Source organism: Cloeon dipterum, chromosome X (assembly GCF_949628265.1).
Source record: "Cloeon dipterum chromosome X, ieCloDipt1.1, whole genome shotgun sequence".
In the NCBI taxonomy this organism is placed as follows: Eukaryota; Metazoa; Arthropoda; class Insecta; order Ephemeroptera; family Baetidae; genus Cloeon; species Cloeon dipterum.
The window spans coordinates 21,525,209-21,540,442 of record NC_088790.1 but is presented as its reverse complement, the minus strand read 5'-3'; the positions used below and the strand labels follow the sequence as shown (position 1 = coordinate 21,540,442).

At 38.5% G+C, this 15,234-nt stretch overlaps 2 protein-coding genes across 2 annotated transcripts; both read left to right on the top strand.

Annotated features, from left to right (window-relative positions):
- The first annotated feature begins 951 nt into the window (after window positions 1-951).
- On the top strand, window positions 952-12,785 carry LOC135946049 (uncharacterized). Its single transcript, XM_065494081.1, has 6 exons — window positions 952-1,199; window positions 9,649-9,709; window positions 10,306-10,377; window positions 11,714-11,844; window positions 12,015-12,126; window positions 12,425-12,785. Exons 1-6 carry the CDS (start codon window positions 1,112-1,114, stop codon window positions 12,522-12,524), a joined length of 564 nt encoding a protein of 187 aa, XP_065350153.1. The 5' UTR covers window positions 952-1,111; the 3' UTR covers window positions 12,525-12,785.
- A 1,000-nt stretch (window positions 12,786-13,785) lies between these two features.
- Window positions 13,786-14,825, top strand: LOC135945833 (uncharacterized). The gene is made up of 5 exons (XM_065493741.1): window positions 13,786-13,899; window positions 13,961-14,039; window positions 14,092-14,138; window positions 14,224-14,338; window positions 14,388-14,825. The coding sequence occupies exons 1-5, from the start codon at window positions 13,852-13,854 to the stop codon at window positions 14,663-14,665; spliced, it is 567 nt and encodes a 188-aa protein (XP_065349813.1). The 5' UTR covers window positions 13,786-13,851; the 3' UTR covers window positions 14,666-14,825.
- The last annotated feature ends 409 nt before the right edge of the window (window positions 14,826-15,234 follow it).

The following is a 15,234-nucleotide window of genomic DNA, read 5'->3' as shown; positions in this document are numbered from 1 at the left end:
TGTATCTCATGTAATTTTTTCATTAGTATGTCTATTTTTATATTTGTGATTGTAAACACCGCAAGTTTTTTCCACACCCGTTTCTTTTTTTTTAATTGCATTCATAGGTTTTAAAGGTGACCTCTACTACTCTTACGAGGAAACTTCTAGAATGTTGCTTTTTTACTTATAAATTAATTGAATTTTTGTATTTTTCATCGATTTAGCGAAGATCGCCAGGTTAGCGAGCTCTGGAGCTCTCCGAAGAGATACAAACTGTACTCATAATGGGATACAACACGGTAATGTTTTTGAAATCGATTTTTTAAAGCCTTTTTTTATTAAATCCATTTTTTTATTTCAGGTCTAAGACAAGTCGAATGATGTGCTATTTTTAGAGGTCTCACTCACTCAGCCGCGTAATTTTGATGCGGTGGCTGGCAGCCCGGCTTAAACCCAATTCAAGCGCAGTAACGATTGAGCATTTTTGCCGGCGGCTAACAAAATTTTAAAAGTGAAGTTTTTTCGATTTTATTTACTTTTTGACTAGCGGCTGGCACAGCTTAGCCAAGGCTAGCGGCTGACCACGTGACCCAATATTAGCTGGAAGACGGGGCGCAGCGCGGCTGGCTGAGACCTCTAGGTATTTTGAATATTAGGATTGGAAAATTCCAAATTGCTTGTCAATGGTTTAAGTTAATCACTCTAATTTTAATTGGTCAATAGAATCAATAATATTATGCGAATTAAAGCACAAGAGCACTCTGTGCAGTCCTCTACCAATTTGGCAGGCTAACCATAATTCAAATTCAAGACACATTATTATTTAAAACTCACGCTTGCACGATTGACTCTAATGACAAAGTCAAAGTGCTGTTAAAATTCATGCTCATAAACAGACGCACTCTCCTCTACTTTCACTCTTTACTCTAATTAAAGTGTGCGGTTCTGTTGCCGAAACTTGTTGCGAGTCGTCGGCAGCGCTGTGTCGCCGCGGCTCTGGCCGGCGCATCTTTTTGAAACAGAGCTAAGTGTAATGGTGGGGCGGCGGGGTGCGTGAGTGTTCGCCAGCGTAAGGGCGGTCGGGGTGCAGTGCGGCGCGAGGAGGCGGCCGATCAGGGCTGCTTCAGAAATGCTGCAGTACGAGGATTCCAAGTACACGTGTCTCTTCGAGAGTCTCACCCCCTTCACCCGCTTCTTGGGAGTTTTCACGTCTGTCGGTCAGTGTTGCCCTTTATAAATACGCTGGAAAATGGTGCAATTTTAAATCAAATTTGCAAGAAAATGCGATAAAAAAAGTGTAGAAACTTAACAGGAAATATTGTGTATAGCATTTCCTGGGATATTTTCTGATATTTTATTCTTATCTATTCTTATCAAAACCATGGTTTTGATCGCGAGCTCAATACTGAATAATTTTTTCTCATTTTTAAAATCTTTTCCTGATATATTCGTATTTTTTAGTTGGTCTCGAAACTTTATAGTAATTAAATTTCTAAACGAGTTGCGGACGTCCAAAGCGCTAGTAATAAAACAAATTTCACTCACTTTACTTATTGCAGTCTATCTTCTAACAAAAAGTAACTTTAAAAAAGAGCAAGTTAGTTGAACAAATTAACCTTTCTATGTCGCATTTATTATGGGCTTAAAATAGAACACGAATAAATTTAGAGATAATACTCGTTCTCATTCTATTTTTATTCAACTCTAACCATTTCACCATCATGAATATTTGACTTCCTGAGTACGATGTGGCGTGTGTGATAAACACTAGGAGAAAAGCATATTTTTTTAGCTTGACGTTAAAAAATTTAAATTACAACAGTTGATTGAAATCTGAGCATTAAAATGAAAATTTAAAGGTAAAGTAATACAGATTACTTTGAGATAGAAGTACATATAAGCAGAAATAATTTATTTTGCTGTTCGAAGATATTTTCCGGCGTTAATTTAATTTCTTGAAAATATATCTGCATTGAAGGGAGGAATTATATTGAAACAAAAATATAATTTATGAATAAAGTCTTATTCTAAATTAATCAGTTTTAACAAAAAAATTTACCCTTTCAAAATTTATTGATTTCCTAACTCTGACCTTTATGAAAGTACCGGAAAGTACGAAAATACAAATCCTTTGAACTTTACAACCGAGTTTTTTTTGTCTAACCTGCGGCCAATGAATATGCGAGAATCAATTGCAGGGGCGTGTGCGCGTATAATCTGTTTTGTGATTTCGTGTGGAAGACTTTTCCCCATTCTATATCGTGCTCTCTGCCTGCGTCACAGATGGGCCCGAGTCCAAAAGACGCGTGTATGTCGCATAAACACACGAAACCCCTCGGCGTGGCCAATTTAAATTTAGAACGGTCTCGAGGCCGTTTTCGATAATCGGAAGTCGATTTTCCAATGCGAGAATGACACCCTGTTGTGCTGAGATCGCCGCGAGTCACGAGCAAATTGATTGCCGCAATTTTCTTCCTTGTCCCTCCCTTTACCTTCGCTTTTTACATGCAGTGGACGTTACAAACTTCTATGTCTCAGAGAGGAATTTATTTGAAGACACTGTGGTTCGGCAAAACTATCGGAATTCAATTATATTCCCAATACTTAGCTTTTATCATTCAGAATGGACACTCTTAGGATTCTTTGTTTTGACAAGTGATGTCGTTCTCTGGTTGAAAATTTTCAATTATATAATATTTTGCGTTTTATGGATTTTTTAAAAGCTTTAGTATTGTAAAACTGATTTAACTCACAACAGTTTTTAACCAGGTGAAATTTTCTTAATTGATAATTTTTGATGAAACGAAAAGATAATTTTTTAAATACATTTTACCTGGAAGAGGTCAATTTGGGCTGTATTTTAAAACTTGACTTTCTAACGAAAACAGCATAACATCTGGAAGCTGACAATATTTTCTCCCATTCCCTTTTGTTCTGTTTCCCTCTGCGCCTTCTGCGTTTACCCAATGCAGCTTTCTGTCTGTTAGAAATATCAATGCAACTACTTTTAGCTACCACGCGCTCCGAAATGTGGCATATCGATGTTATATGCAACCATTTTCGGATTAATGATCAGAACAATTTTAGGTGTAAAGTTCCAGGAACTTTAACTTGAAAATCGATTTGCATTTAATTTGGCTATATGTTCACAAAGTTTCGTGTTATTTCTTCCTTCTTTTAACTAAAAAAAAGAATAAAAAACACATAAAAATGTGTGGCAGCAGCCTATCTAAAATTTACTGATGTAAAGAGGTCATAACCGTTAAATTTAACCTTCTCTTCTATTTAGTCGAGAGCAACTTTCAGTCCTGTCAAACTTCTCATGTAAACAAGCTTATTTTTCCGACCCAACAAATTTGCAGAAGGGTGTTTTTCCCGCGCGCACATAAACATGGTGTGACCGCCGGGCGGGCGAGTCGTCGTCCCAACATTGCTGCGTTGAGGAGCTGGCTCTTTTAGGGCCGTTGTCTGCTAGCTGTAAGCCACATTCACGAGGTGCAGATGTTGTGCGTTGTTGGCTCTTTGGGGAAATGCCGGTGCGCTATAGTTCAAATCGAGGGACGAAACTTTTAACGTGAGCTCGCTTTTGGAAGGAAAAAACTTGTCCCTGCGGCATTGGGACAGCAGCTTGCAACAATAAAATTTTATCGCCGCGATAACATAGAATTTCTGTGGCAATTACAACTGAGCAGGACCAAGTAAAAGCAGAGCTGCGGAATGAAAGTTTATTTTATATTTTATTCTTGATATCTTCTTCAATGGGAAAAGAACACGGTTACCTTGCGTATAATTTAGACACCTCGATGGCTAGAAAATATGGTATTTACTTCAAAGGAAACTCATACAAAACATTGCGTTTTAGTTGGCTCTATTTTTTTTTTAACTGTGATTTGATTCATGACAAAAATTGAAATCGATTTGAATTGTTGACTTAAATTAGCAGATGATAATTTATTCACTTTGAATAATTATGTATCTCAACAATGTGCAATTATCAAGTCCTGATTTTCGGTAAGGACGTAAGGAGACAATGCTCATCGCTTTATTATATACCATGCAAGCCGATTTTCTTATACATATATTTAACCGGTAGCATGGGTAAAAATTGTTAGGTTCTTCCCAATTTTCAGAGCACATTTAAATTGAAAGTAACATTATTTTTCAGTACTGATCCACTTTGACAATGTAAACGAAGATCAGCAGGTGAACATTTTTATTGACTTTATGTTTTTATTAAAAAAAAACTTCAAGAAAATGTTGATTAGAGAAAAAGGGAAATTTCATCAGCTTACAGAATGTTCAAATAATGCAGTTTTACCAGCAAAGAAATTTTATCTTGTCTTTGAAGAGCCGTAAAATAAATCTGTTGAGTTAATCTTGGTTTGAGGCGACATTTCCGCCTCTCGCAACCCTTTCCCTTCGACAAGCGAAATAAGGAATAATGATTTCTTCTCGCTCGCTCGCCCGAGGAGTGGAAGATGGAACTCGAATGCTTCGCCCCTTGGTACGCACAAGTGCGTATTTGTACGGTGCACGCATTCTTGCCAGGCTCGTTCCTCATTCATTCGTGGTCTCTGAGGGGCTTTCCGGCATATTGGATTTTGCAGATTTTGTGCGGCACTCACGCTCTCTCTCTCTCTCTCTCTCTCTCTCTCTCTCTCTCTCTCTCTCTCCTCATGCACAGTATTTTATTATTGCGGCCGTGCCAGCAGCGTTTGAGAGTTTCCGCCGACGCTCCTCTCTTTCATTTGCCGCCGCGCGCGTGAATTTTTAATTTCAAATCACACGCGCTCGTTGTCGGGGTCGAAAATTATCCAATCGATTTTTCTGCGCGGAATAGAGTCCAGATTGTCCATTTTTTATGAAATGCTCCCACTCGGCTGCAGCCAAATTGCGCCGTAAATTGTCAAAACTCCCCATTGGGGTCTTTCAATCTGAAGCGATTCTGATCGAAAGGATTTTTCTACCTTTTATAGAGATAAATTGTTAGTCAGCCTTTTTTATATTAAATCTTGAGAGATTTCTGCGCAAATCTGCTGGAAACAAAACATTTTTGCTTGCCGTTTAATCTTTTTTCTTCTAAAAAAAAGTTGGGCGCCGTCGTACTCAGCAGAAAGAAAAACTCGACCCTCTTCACTCTTCTGCTCGCACTGAGAAGGAACTTTTTCCCCCTGACGAATGCAAATTCGCTCAGCGTATACGTCGAGCTTTTTGTATTTACGCAGGTGTTCATTTTCAAGGAAAAGGAAATTTTGTAGAAAAGGAGATAGTAAAACACACAAACTGCACTTTCACGATCAATGGGACAGATGCAGCCGTTTTGTTTGTTCATGTTTCATTTGTTATCCATGTCTGCTTCTGTCTTTCATGTAGCAGGATTGACTCCATGTTCTACAGGCTGGACTATATTTCACCGCGGAAAATGTTTCTACTTTCCCTAAATTTTGTATTCTTTAGCACATTGATTTGAATAAAAATTTAACAGTGATTTATGCGAGGTAGGTGAGTTACATTTCTTCTTTTCCCTCGTAAAACTGTGAATTTCCAGCGATGTTTACAAATTTGAACTTTTCGTGTTTGGTCCCACCTGTATACACGTCATCTCATAATCACTCCTTAAGCTTGAATTTTTAAATTCCGCCAAGTAACATCAGCATGTTTTTGCGCAGTCTGCTGAATTTTTCATCGCCCTCGGCCTCCTTCTTCCGTCTCTCAACCTCTCAGCGAGCTGTTTTGCATTTGCGAGCTGTAATCGTTCCCTTAATTAAAGCTGCTCTCCCAGGGAGCAGAATGTATAATTAATTTTTACTGCAATCAAAATTTAATTTAGAAACGAGAAAAATTTTGCAGTCATGACCGAAACAATTTTTATGCTCTAGATTATATTTATTTCCATTTATATGATACAATTTCTCAGGCTTATAGCGTCGTACTAGGTACTATAAGCGAAATCGATCAATTTTTTTAAGAGTCAGATGAACAGGATTATGCAGGTGTTTATTTACCATTCAAAAACAAAATGTCTGCACACACAAAATAATGAAAATACGGGAGAAAGAATGTTGCTTACGATTTTTTACCTCTGCTCTGAGCTCACCGGGTCCCAATAACATCGCCGATCGGATAACATGGGGTCCGAGTGGCCGCAGAAGAGGCCGGGCTTCATGTGGCCATCTTTTCGCCTCCCACACCAAGGTATTTTAAAATCGCCCATTGCTGTGCCCATGTTATCCGCTCAGTGGTGTTATTGAGACCCGGTGAGCTCACATAGCCCACGGGATGTGCTGAGCAGAGATTTAAAAATATTAAAAAAGTTATTTGAAGACATAATTTGGAATATATATCTTGGATGTATGAAACATTGGAAACATTTAATATCTTTAGGAAACAGGCAGTTTAGAATTATTTAAAATTTTAGCTCCTAGTCAGGACAGGAAAGGAAACATCTTTCAGAGTGAATGCCGAAATTGGATAAATTTTCGCTTTTCTGTATCTGATTTATTAATCCTTTTGTTTGAACAAGAAACATGGAGGGATCCGAGACATCCGCAATCGACACAATTCACGTTCGTAACCACAAGTGGTGAGCAACCGGGCGAGTCGCAGTGTCGCGCGGGTTGCTTCTTGACGGCCGCAGGGGCTCGTCAGACTATTGTGCGTTCTCACCTCTCGCACGTTTCCAGTGGGTGAGACAAAGGGTGCTAATTAGCACCACTTGCAATTCCCATCCGAGCCGAAACTGCGCGCCCTTTTTCACCCGCCCGCTAATTACGCTCTTCGGCCCGCGAGCGAGAGTTCTAATTGGCCATTCACGGCATGTTATTAATGAGTGTTTGAAACGGACGCTCAGCTGCTTATTTGGCCCCGTTTACGTGCATCTTCGGTTGGAATTTCCTTTAAAGCTATTCCGCCTTTTAGAATTTTGATCCGTTCATCGTTGCAAAACTGAAGACTAATTTTTTAAGGTCTCCTTCTTTTAATTTAAATCCATCTTCTATCACAGACTTGATGAATGCATTGTAAATAATTTACAAGCCAAACTATACATCACTCAGGCCGTTGCGGTGAAAGCCAGTCTTTCAAAATCCAATTTAATGCGCCTGCAGGCCCCTTTTTGTAGAAAAACAACCCTTAAATTAGGTTGACCGCGCCGAAAGCAATTTTTCGCCCTCACTCTGCCTTTGCGTTTGCACGTGAGACGAAACAAAATAGAAAGGGAGGCGAGAGAGGTCAAGTGCTTTTTCGGAGGGCATTGGGGTGCGCCGTCATTCACTTGATGACCATTCGATTTTCGCGCATATGGGGCCAACAGCCACGGCCTGCATTAAAATCGTAACTAGTCTGTTTGGCTAAAGGGGAATTTCAATTAGCTTCTCAAACTAGATTTTTTTCAATAAATTGACTGTTAATTTATGTTATGAACAGATTAAAAGAACATATAAATTTTAAAATGACATGTACTTCCTAAAAAAGGTATTTTCACCAACAATAACAAATTTCCCAAATTGTTATGAAAGTAAAAACGTGCAGAAAATTACGCATTTTTAAAATAACGAAAATTTTGGAAATTCAAGAAAATCGACCTTTTCCTTAATTTCTTTGTTTATTTTTCACTTCTTTTTTATTTAGTAAAATATTCACATTATTTTGCTCAACTTGTTTTCTTGTAAAATGTGATTTAATGGCATGAAAAACGCTCATAAAATAATATTAAAACTCATCTAAATTAATTTAGAGCTCTAAATATTTTTAAATTGTCACCGTTTTCGTCGAAAATAAAAACGTTTAAATTTTGTAGCTCTAAGAATAAACAGACTACTTCAATGGTCTGAAAATTTAATTATTGAAACATAAACATAAATTAAATTTGATTGAAATAAGGATCAAAATATACTGATGCAATAATAAATAATATTTTAAATTATTAATTGATCATTGATTAGTTAAATTGGTTAAATTATTAGTGGATTTGCAGAACTTTAAAAAACTATGTTTTACCCAGTTGATAGCTCATATCATCAAATATTTTTTAGCTGTGCTCCATTTAAATATCCCTCGTAGGCATTCTTTAAAAAAACGAGTCCCCAGCTTCTGCATCGCCCTCATCATCCCCTTCCAAATAGAACCTGACAACGCATGAGCGAAAAAAAATGAAAAGGTCGTAACATGAAACAAATGTGTTGTTGGTTCTTCAAAGTGCGCACACCGTTCTTTTGTACCTGCTTTGTGAAAGTGGAAAGCGAGGCTCATCATATGCCTTTGGCTGCTCGTTCTCTCGCTCTCTTTCTCTCCCGCCACCGACGTCGTTTCCAACTCGCCTCTTTTGTGTCTGCGTGTACATCCGAGGCGAGTTTCGTGTTCCGGACCAGTCTCTAGACGCGCGGCCAAAAAGTGACGAGTGTGTGTAGTCGAGCACCCTCGCGACTCGTTCCATTTGTAAATTGCCACAATCGCACGAGTTCAGCGACGAACGCCTCGCTTATATACACGAAAAAAACACGCAAATTTTTGCCGCTGCGCGTTTTCTCCGCAGCCATTGTGATTTATTCCTCGGCACGGTTTAGTCCACAACCGTCAAACAATTTTTTTGGCTTGAAATAGATAGCTACGTCGTGGGATTTTTTATGATATTATTTAATTGCATTGGAAACTCTTCCTCAGATATTAACCGGCTTTATGTTTGATTTTTTTTAAATATCGTTTGGAAATTACTCACGTCTCAGGTTTGAGAACGATTTTAGCCCATGTCATGAAAAATTGAATGATAGCTTCTCTAAACATTCATATTTTTGTAAATCAAGATAAATGTTACTTTTTCAAGAGTGCTACAACAGAATGTTTTTCGCTTTTCCACAATCTAGGATAAAATTTAACGGCCAACACCAGCTTTTAAATTATTGAAATTAAATAAGAATTTTGACAAGATTTCTTTATTTTGCATTGAATTTTTCAACAATGAAATTAAAAACAAAATATGTATGTTGAGCAGTTCAGTTTAATCATTCCTATTCCAAAATCCACTATGTACCAAAATGGCACAGACCGACGAGACTGAACTGACGCATTGGTTGGGCAGAGAAAATATTTTTAAGCTGCAATTTTGGGTGGTAAAAATCATGCGAGGATTTTACCTACTTTAAGCTACAAACCAGGACCACTTTTTGATATTTTTAGGCTTCTAACTTGATTATGAAAACTTTCTGTGTGCTATTTTTAAGGCACCTTAAAAAGTTACTCTTTTGGAGATTAAAACTTCTTCTGTAGATTTTTTTTTTGAAAATTTTCCATGATCGCCAGTTTTTTTATTGCTCACTTGTTCCCTTGATAAATATGTGTATTTTTCAGCTTTTTAAAACTACGTGGCCTCTAAACGACGTCTAGACGTTGAAAATTTTAATAATACAGCTCAATGTTTAACTTTTCTTTTGAGCTCTCTTTGGCATTGCAAGCTCTTTAATTTGGACAAGATCTTTTTAATGCTTTACGTGAACTGTTGAAGCTGCAAACCTATAAAAAAGTAATTAATTTTTTGTTAAAAATACTTCTAATCTTTTCGATCGGTGAAGCTGTCTGATTATAAGGAAAATATAGGAAATTTTAAAGAAAAGATTTTAAAATCCAACTTTGCACAGACCTTGCAGCTGTCTCATTATTCTCTTGTTCCAGTTCTGTGCGGAGTTGGCGTCGACATCTCTTTTCACCACCATCCAATGGGCCTCTACATTATGTAAGTGACTCGAAAAATTGAAAATGCGGTCGGAACGTTCATAAAAAGTCGAGCTTCTTTTTTGCTTCTCTCTTCCCCCTGGGATCTAAAAGTTTGTAGGAGTAAATTTCGGGGCGCAGAGGAGCAAAGATCTTCCGGGTGCCATAAAAGACGGCTCCTTGTCTGGCACAGCACGCAAGACCGGAGAAGGACGTAATTTTAAGCTCATTACCCAATTTGCATTTTGTGCCCGCACGAAAAAAGCTTCACGCTGAAGTGTCGGTGAAAAGAAACGAAAGCGCAGCACGTGACAAACTTTTTTGCATCGCCGCTTTTATGGCACTCGATCGACACCAACGCCTTTTAAGTTTGCCCCGAAAAGTGACGTGAATTTCGCATTTTTATCTAATGTGTAAAGAGCCTCTGAGAACGATACCCTAACCGCTATGGAAGCTTTTTGCTCTTCTAAAAAATTTACAACGCCTGAAGCATTGTTGTTAAAAATCCCAGGTGGAATTATTGTTTGCCTCAAAGAAATTTTCCTCCTCTCCCAATTATTTTCTTCTTCAGTTTTGTTTAATGTGTGTATATCTTCAAGTCAGTTTCTTCTTTCACAGAGTGTGTGCTTTGCTGGTGTTTTTCCTGGAAATCACGTGGACTGTCTCGTTATTCCTGCAAGTGTGCTCTCGGTAAGTTCAAACTGGCGTTCTTGCGCAAACTTAAAACGATCCAAGCTTTTTGTGCGGCCCGCCCGCCCGCCCGACGCTGAGCAGGCGAAATTGCTCAACTTGTCTGCTTCATTCAGCGTGATGAACACAGGAAAGAAAAATTGTCCAAAATAACGATCAGCAGCGCGAATCCATTTCGTGCAATCAAAGGAAATTAATTACGCTCTTTCCTCCTTCATCCTGTTTACTCTGCTAGGGAGAAAGTCAATTCCGCAACAACCACGACCGAAAGCAATCACTCGGGGGGAAAAAATTTACCTGTTGGCTGGAATTGGATCGCGCCAATTTATTAGACGCGTTCTTACTCCTCCCCGTGAGCCATGTGTGTGAGTAGGAAAAAACCTGGCAAAGTATTTTTGACCTCTTCGCCCAGGATCTAGGGGCACAGGGAAACGCTCCAAAAGCCTCTTCTTGATCACACACGCGGAAAAATAAATGGAATGCTCGGCAAGTTGTGGGGGTGGGCTTGGTAAATATTTTAAGATCCCCATCGCTAATGGATTCCGTCGAGTTTACTTAACGATAAACTCGTAGGATGCTGCGTTTTAGTTTGTGGTGAGTTTATTGAATTGATGCAATTTTGTAACATCAAAAGTGAACATTGTTAACAAGATGGTGTCGTTAAGCGAGTTGTTGAGTCTCGTATAGAGTAAAAATCCCAATGGAATTTAACTTATGGGAATAATTGTTTTGAAATCAAATTACAAAAGAAAAATTTGTTTGAAGTGATCCAAGTAGGAACAATCTTGTTTTGATGTATAGTAAGGATTTGGATTTTTATTTCATGAAATAGGGTTGACTGGATTCGCCGAAACTGGAGAAGTTTAATTAAATAACAAGTCATTCATTTACCTCTCAAGCAGAAAAATCATTCAGCGTCTTATAACAGATGCCAATCTCTTATTTTTTTAGTATATCCTTGATGTGTGTGGATATAATCCGATTAAAGTTTTGCGATTTAATTTTCAAAAGACCACCTAAAATTAATTTTAAAGATAAGCATCTCGTTGATTTGATGAGCTATTTCAAACCTGCTGATGTTTTCCCATGTGTGACAACGAGGTAATTTCACATGACGCAACAACGTCAGCCACGCGACCTTTCTCAGGGTCCCAGTTTTACTACTCGAACTAAAATCTCCGCTATTTGGCGCTCACGCTTTTACGTGTTTTCCGGTCGCCCTTTTCGAGTGCGTAACCAGAACGGCGCTAATCCATTCGCGGTCGTTAAATTTTACAAGGCTGGTCGCGAAATCCACGTACACGACGCTAACACAGCTGCAATTTCGTTTCTGCAGGGGCGAGCGGCGCTGCGTTTGCTGGCGCTGGGTCCTTTGGTTCAACGGCTGGAAAAAGAGTCTGCTCTACTGCGGGATCGCGGCCGCGTTGATTGCGTGGCCACATCACCTCTGGCTCTCCACCGTTGCCGGTACGTGCCCATTTAATTAATCATCCAGCCCACTCACCCGCCCCGAGAACAACAAACAGATAAATTCCCTTTTGGCCCGGCGCATGCACAGATTTTATTTCCCAGGCCGACCGAAATCTGCGTGTGAGTGTTTTTTTTCTCAAAGTAGGCAAACTTCGATTTTCCCTCAGGTGGAATGCTGCTGATCCTGGCCGCGTGCTACGCCCTGTTGTCGCTCAGCTCCTCCCGCCCCAGTCCTGACTCGCGACTTTTGCACGCTCATGGTGAAGACAGCTGCGACAGGTATGAGTGATTGCAGTCCAGAGTAACACGCTCGTGAAATTAACAGTCAAGATTTTTTCATTTGGGGAAAATCGTGTAGCTGAGAATGAGGAACGGTTAGTCTCTCAGAAGGAATAAATTAAATGGGGGACTTTATTTAAAACAAAAAAAGCATAAATATGATTCTGAAATATCATTTGTTTTATTTTCAGTCCAATTTAAGGGTTAAAAAATATTTTATTAATTTAAAGACCAAAACACAAAATCTCAGTGAACAGGAGAATTTTTTGTTCAATTTTCTCGATATAATTTTCCTCAGATTTGACACTGAAGTGCTGGACGACTCATTCTCGACAACAGAATCTCCAACAAGACATTCAAGACCTGGCCAGTCTGGAGGAATCGTTCTAGAAATTTAGCAGCTATTTGAAAAAATAGCCCCTGTGAAATGTGATACTTTTAATGTAAAGTAGTTTGTAACATCCAGCTTGGTGACTTGGTTTTTCAAATTTTAACTGAAATTTAGAAAGTATATGACTTGTTTTAAGTAGATTAGTCAAGAATGCACAAGGTGCTTTTTGGCGATGTACATATATGTATTTTTAAGGATTTGTCAGTTGTCTGTTGTATAATTTTTATTCGAAGCTAAATGCAGCAATAAATTTTGTACTGTGAAATGATTTTTCGAAGTTTGTAGAAAATCAATCTGACCCCCTAAAATCTCCTGAAAACCCTGAAGAGCCTTCTTTTGTGCAGCGGTGCATCCCATGGAACTCCCTCAAGATTATGCCAATTAGATAAAGTTAGATTCGACTCTGCCACTAATATAATAATTATTAATTTGGTCGTTTGAGATTTATTCTACATGTTGAGCTTTTCTTGAAGCTTGCAGCTTGAAATTTTCTGCATCCTTTACAGCGTAAATACTATTTAAAATAAATAACTCCTCATTTAAACTATTAAAATGTATTCCATGTTTTGGCTTGCATCGGATGAATGAGATTTATATAAAATTTGGAGAGGAGCTAATTCCTACATTGATGTGGGTTACACCGTCCGTATACTAAAAGTACTCTTGGCTCCCGACAATCGGCTCGTCGACCTGCAGCAATTACTCTGATAGCTCTGTACAGCCGGGGAATTTGCAATTTAACTCGCTCACTTGCTGCTTAGCAAGACAATTATTGCAAATTACCGTCGCTGCTGGCTGATGCCTTAACAGACGAGACTGCCGGTGCGAAACGACAGATTATTGGCAAAGTTTCGCAGCGGAAACAAGATCGTCTGGATGATATCTGCGAACAAATTAAGCACAAGGCAACACAAGGCTATCTTGCGTCAATTCTGACATGCTGGGCTTTCATTTGAAATTAAAATTTCCGTACCAACAATAATTATCAATTTATGAACATATCTTGCAAAAGCGGTGTAGTGAAATAAAAAAATCGTCGACTTTCGGGATTTTACGACTCTAGAAATAAACAAGGAAACAATGCCACCAGCTCAACTTTGGTATATAGGATATCGGTCTTTATCGTTTCAGTTGAAGGAAATTGTTCATTCGCGTAAATTTACTCATAATCTATTCGTGGTTGATGATAGAGGGAAAATCCTGGTCCTTTAAATACGATAAACTTTAGCCTCTGTGCGGTGATCATGCGTCTGTGTGACGCATTAGCTTTTATCACACAACCGCCCCCTAATGGGTATAAATTAACTGGAACCTTATACTTTTGAATCAGAATCATGGGGTCATTCTTCTTGGTTCTTGTTGCTCTAGCCGTCATATTTGAGGTAAATAACTAGCACAAAATAATACGCACCATTTAATATGTATTTTTATATGCAATTTTAGGCATCGGCAAATTCTAAAATTGCAGGAGGTTGCTTGTCAGGCATAAAGAAAAGGCTGGAGACGCATTACCTTGATAATTGTGAAGATTTTTTAATGAGATACCAGATGATTTTAAATTTTGCTTCTTCAAGGTACTGGAAATCAAACGGAGAACAACATCATTCTAGTTGACTCGAGGGTTGGTCATTTCTTTATACACACTTTTCTAAAATCCTCCAAACCCCTATAACTTCGAATTTTTTCACTTGGCATTTGATTTTCAGCTTAGTTGGGAACAAGCTAACAACATTTGCATTAGCACGAATCTCTCTTTAGTGACCCTGAAATCAAAAACAGAATTGGACGAGTTCTACAACAAACTCAGCGAACACTATTTCCGTAAGTTTTCAAATAATAAAAAGAAAAATTATAACTAACCTTGCAACAGGTTCCGCTTGGGTTTTGGCGAGTAACTGCAAAAACGGTTCGATTATCCAATGGGGTGAGAGTGGACCAATTCTTGAGACCGACAGCGAAATGTGGTTTAAAGGAAATGAAGAGGCGGTAGCGCAACCAAATGAACTATTAAATAACTATTCGGATATTTTATATAAAGGCCATCTTTGCGTGGCGGTAATTCGAGGAGGTCTTTGGGACGAGTCCTGCAGTTTTCGCTACAAATTCGCCTGTGAGTGTCGTAAAGAGGCAATCATGAACTCGCCATAAAAATGCGAATTAGTTTTGCACCAGTTGAAAAAATTGTTTTTCAATGAAAACGATCGGATTTTAAATAAATGGCACTGATTTTATTTACGAAGTAACTATCAAATTTTAATTGCATCGAAGAATAAACGAATGTTATGGATTTAACAGTATAATATAATTCGCATATTTTTCTCCACACTTTCCTGAAAAAGAAGATAAATTTGATCAAAAGATTTTCTCATGAGATATAATGTAATTTAAAAGGCATGCAATATGATTAAGGAAATTACACCATGTTTTCTTTAATTCTCAAGGGTCTTTTGAATAGTTTGGTTCTTTGTTCCTTTTATACGCAGGGAAACAACACAAAGAAAATCCAACAATTAATTTTATTGGCCCATGAACTCTGTTCTCTGTCAGCAATTGCATTGATTCTGATCAAATGCTCCTGTGGGTCATCTTTATCCTGCTCTTGAAAGTCGCATCCTCAGTCGTTAAAAGCAGCCTATTTTAGATTCCAAGAAAGGCACACGTCGTGCTGCAAAAAACACGCCGCTAAAAGACAGCGGTGCTGTGGCGATGCCGACCTT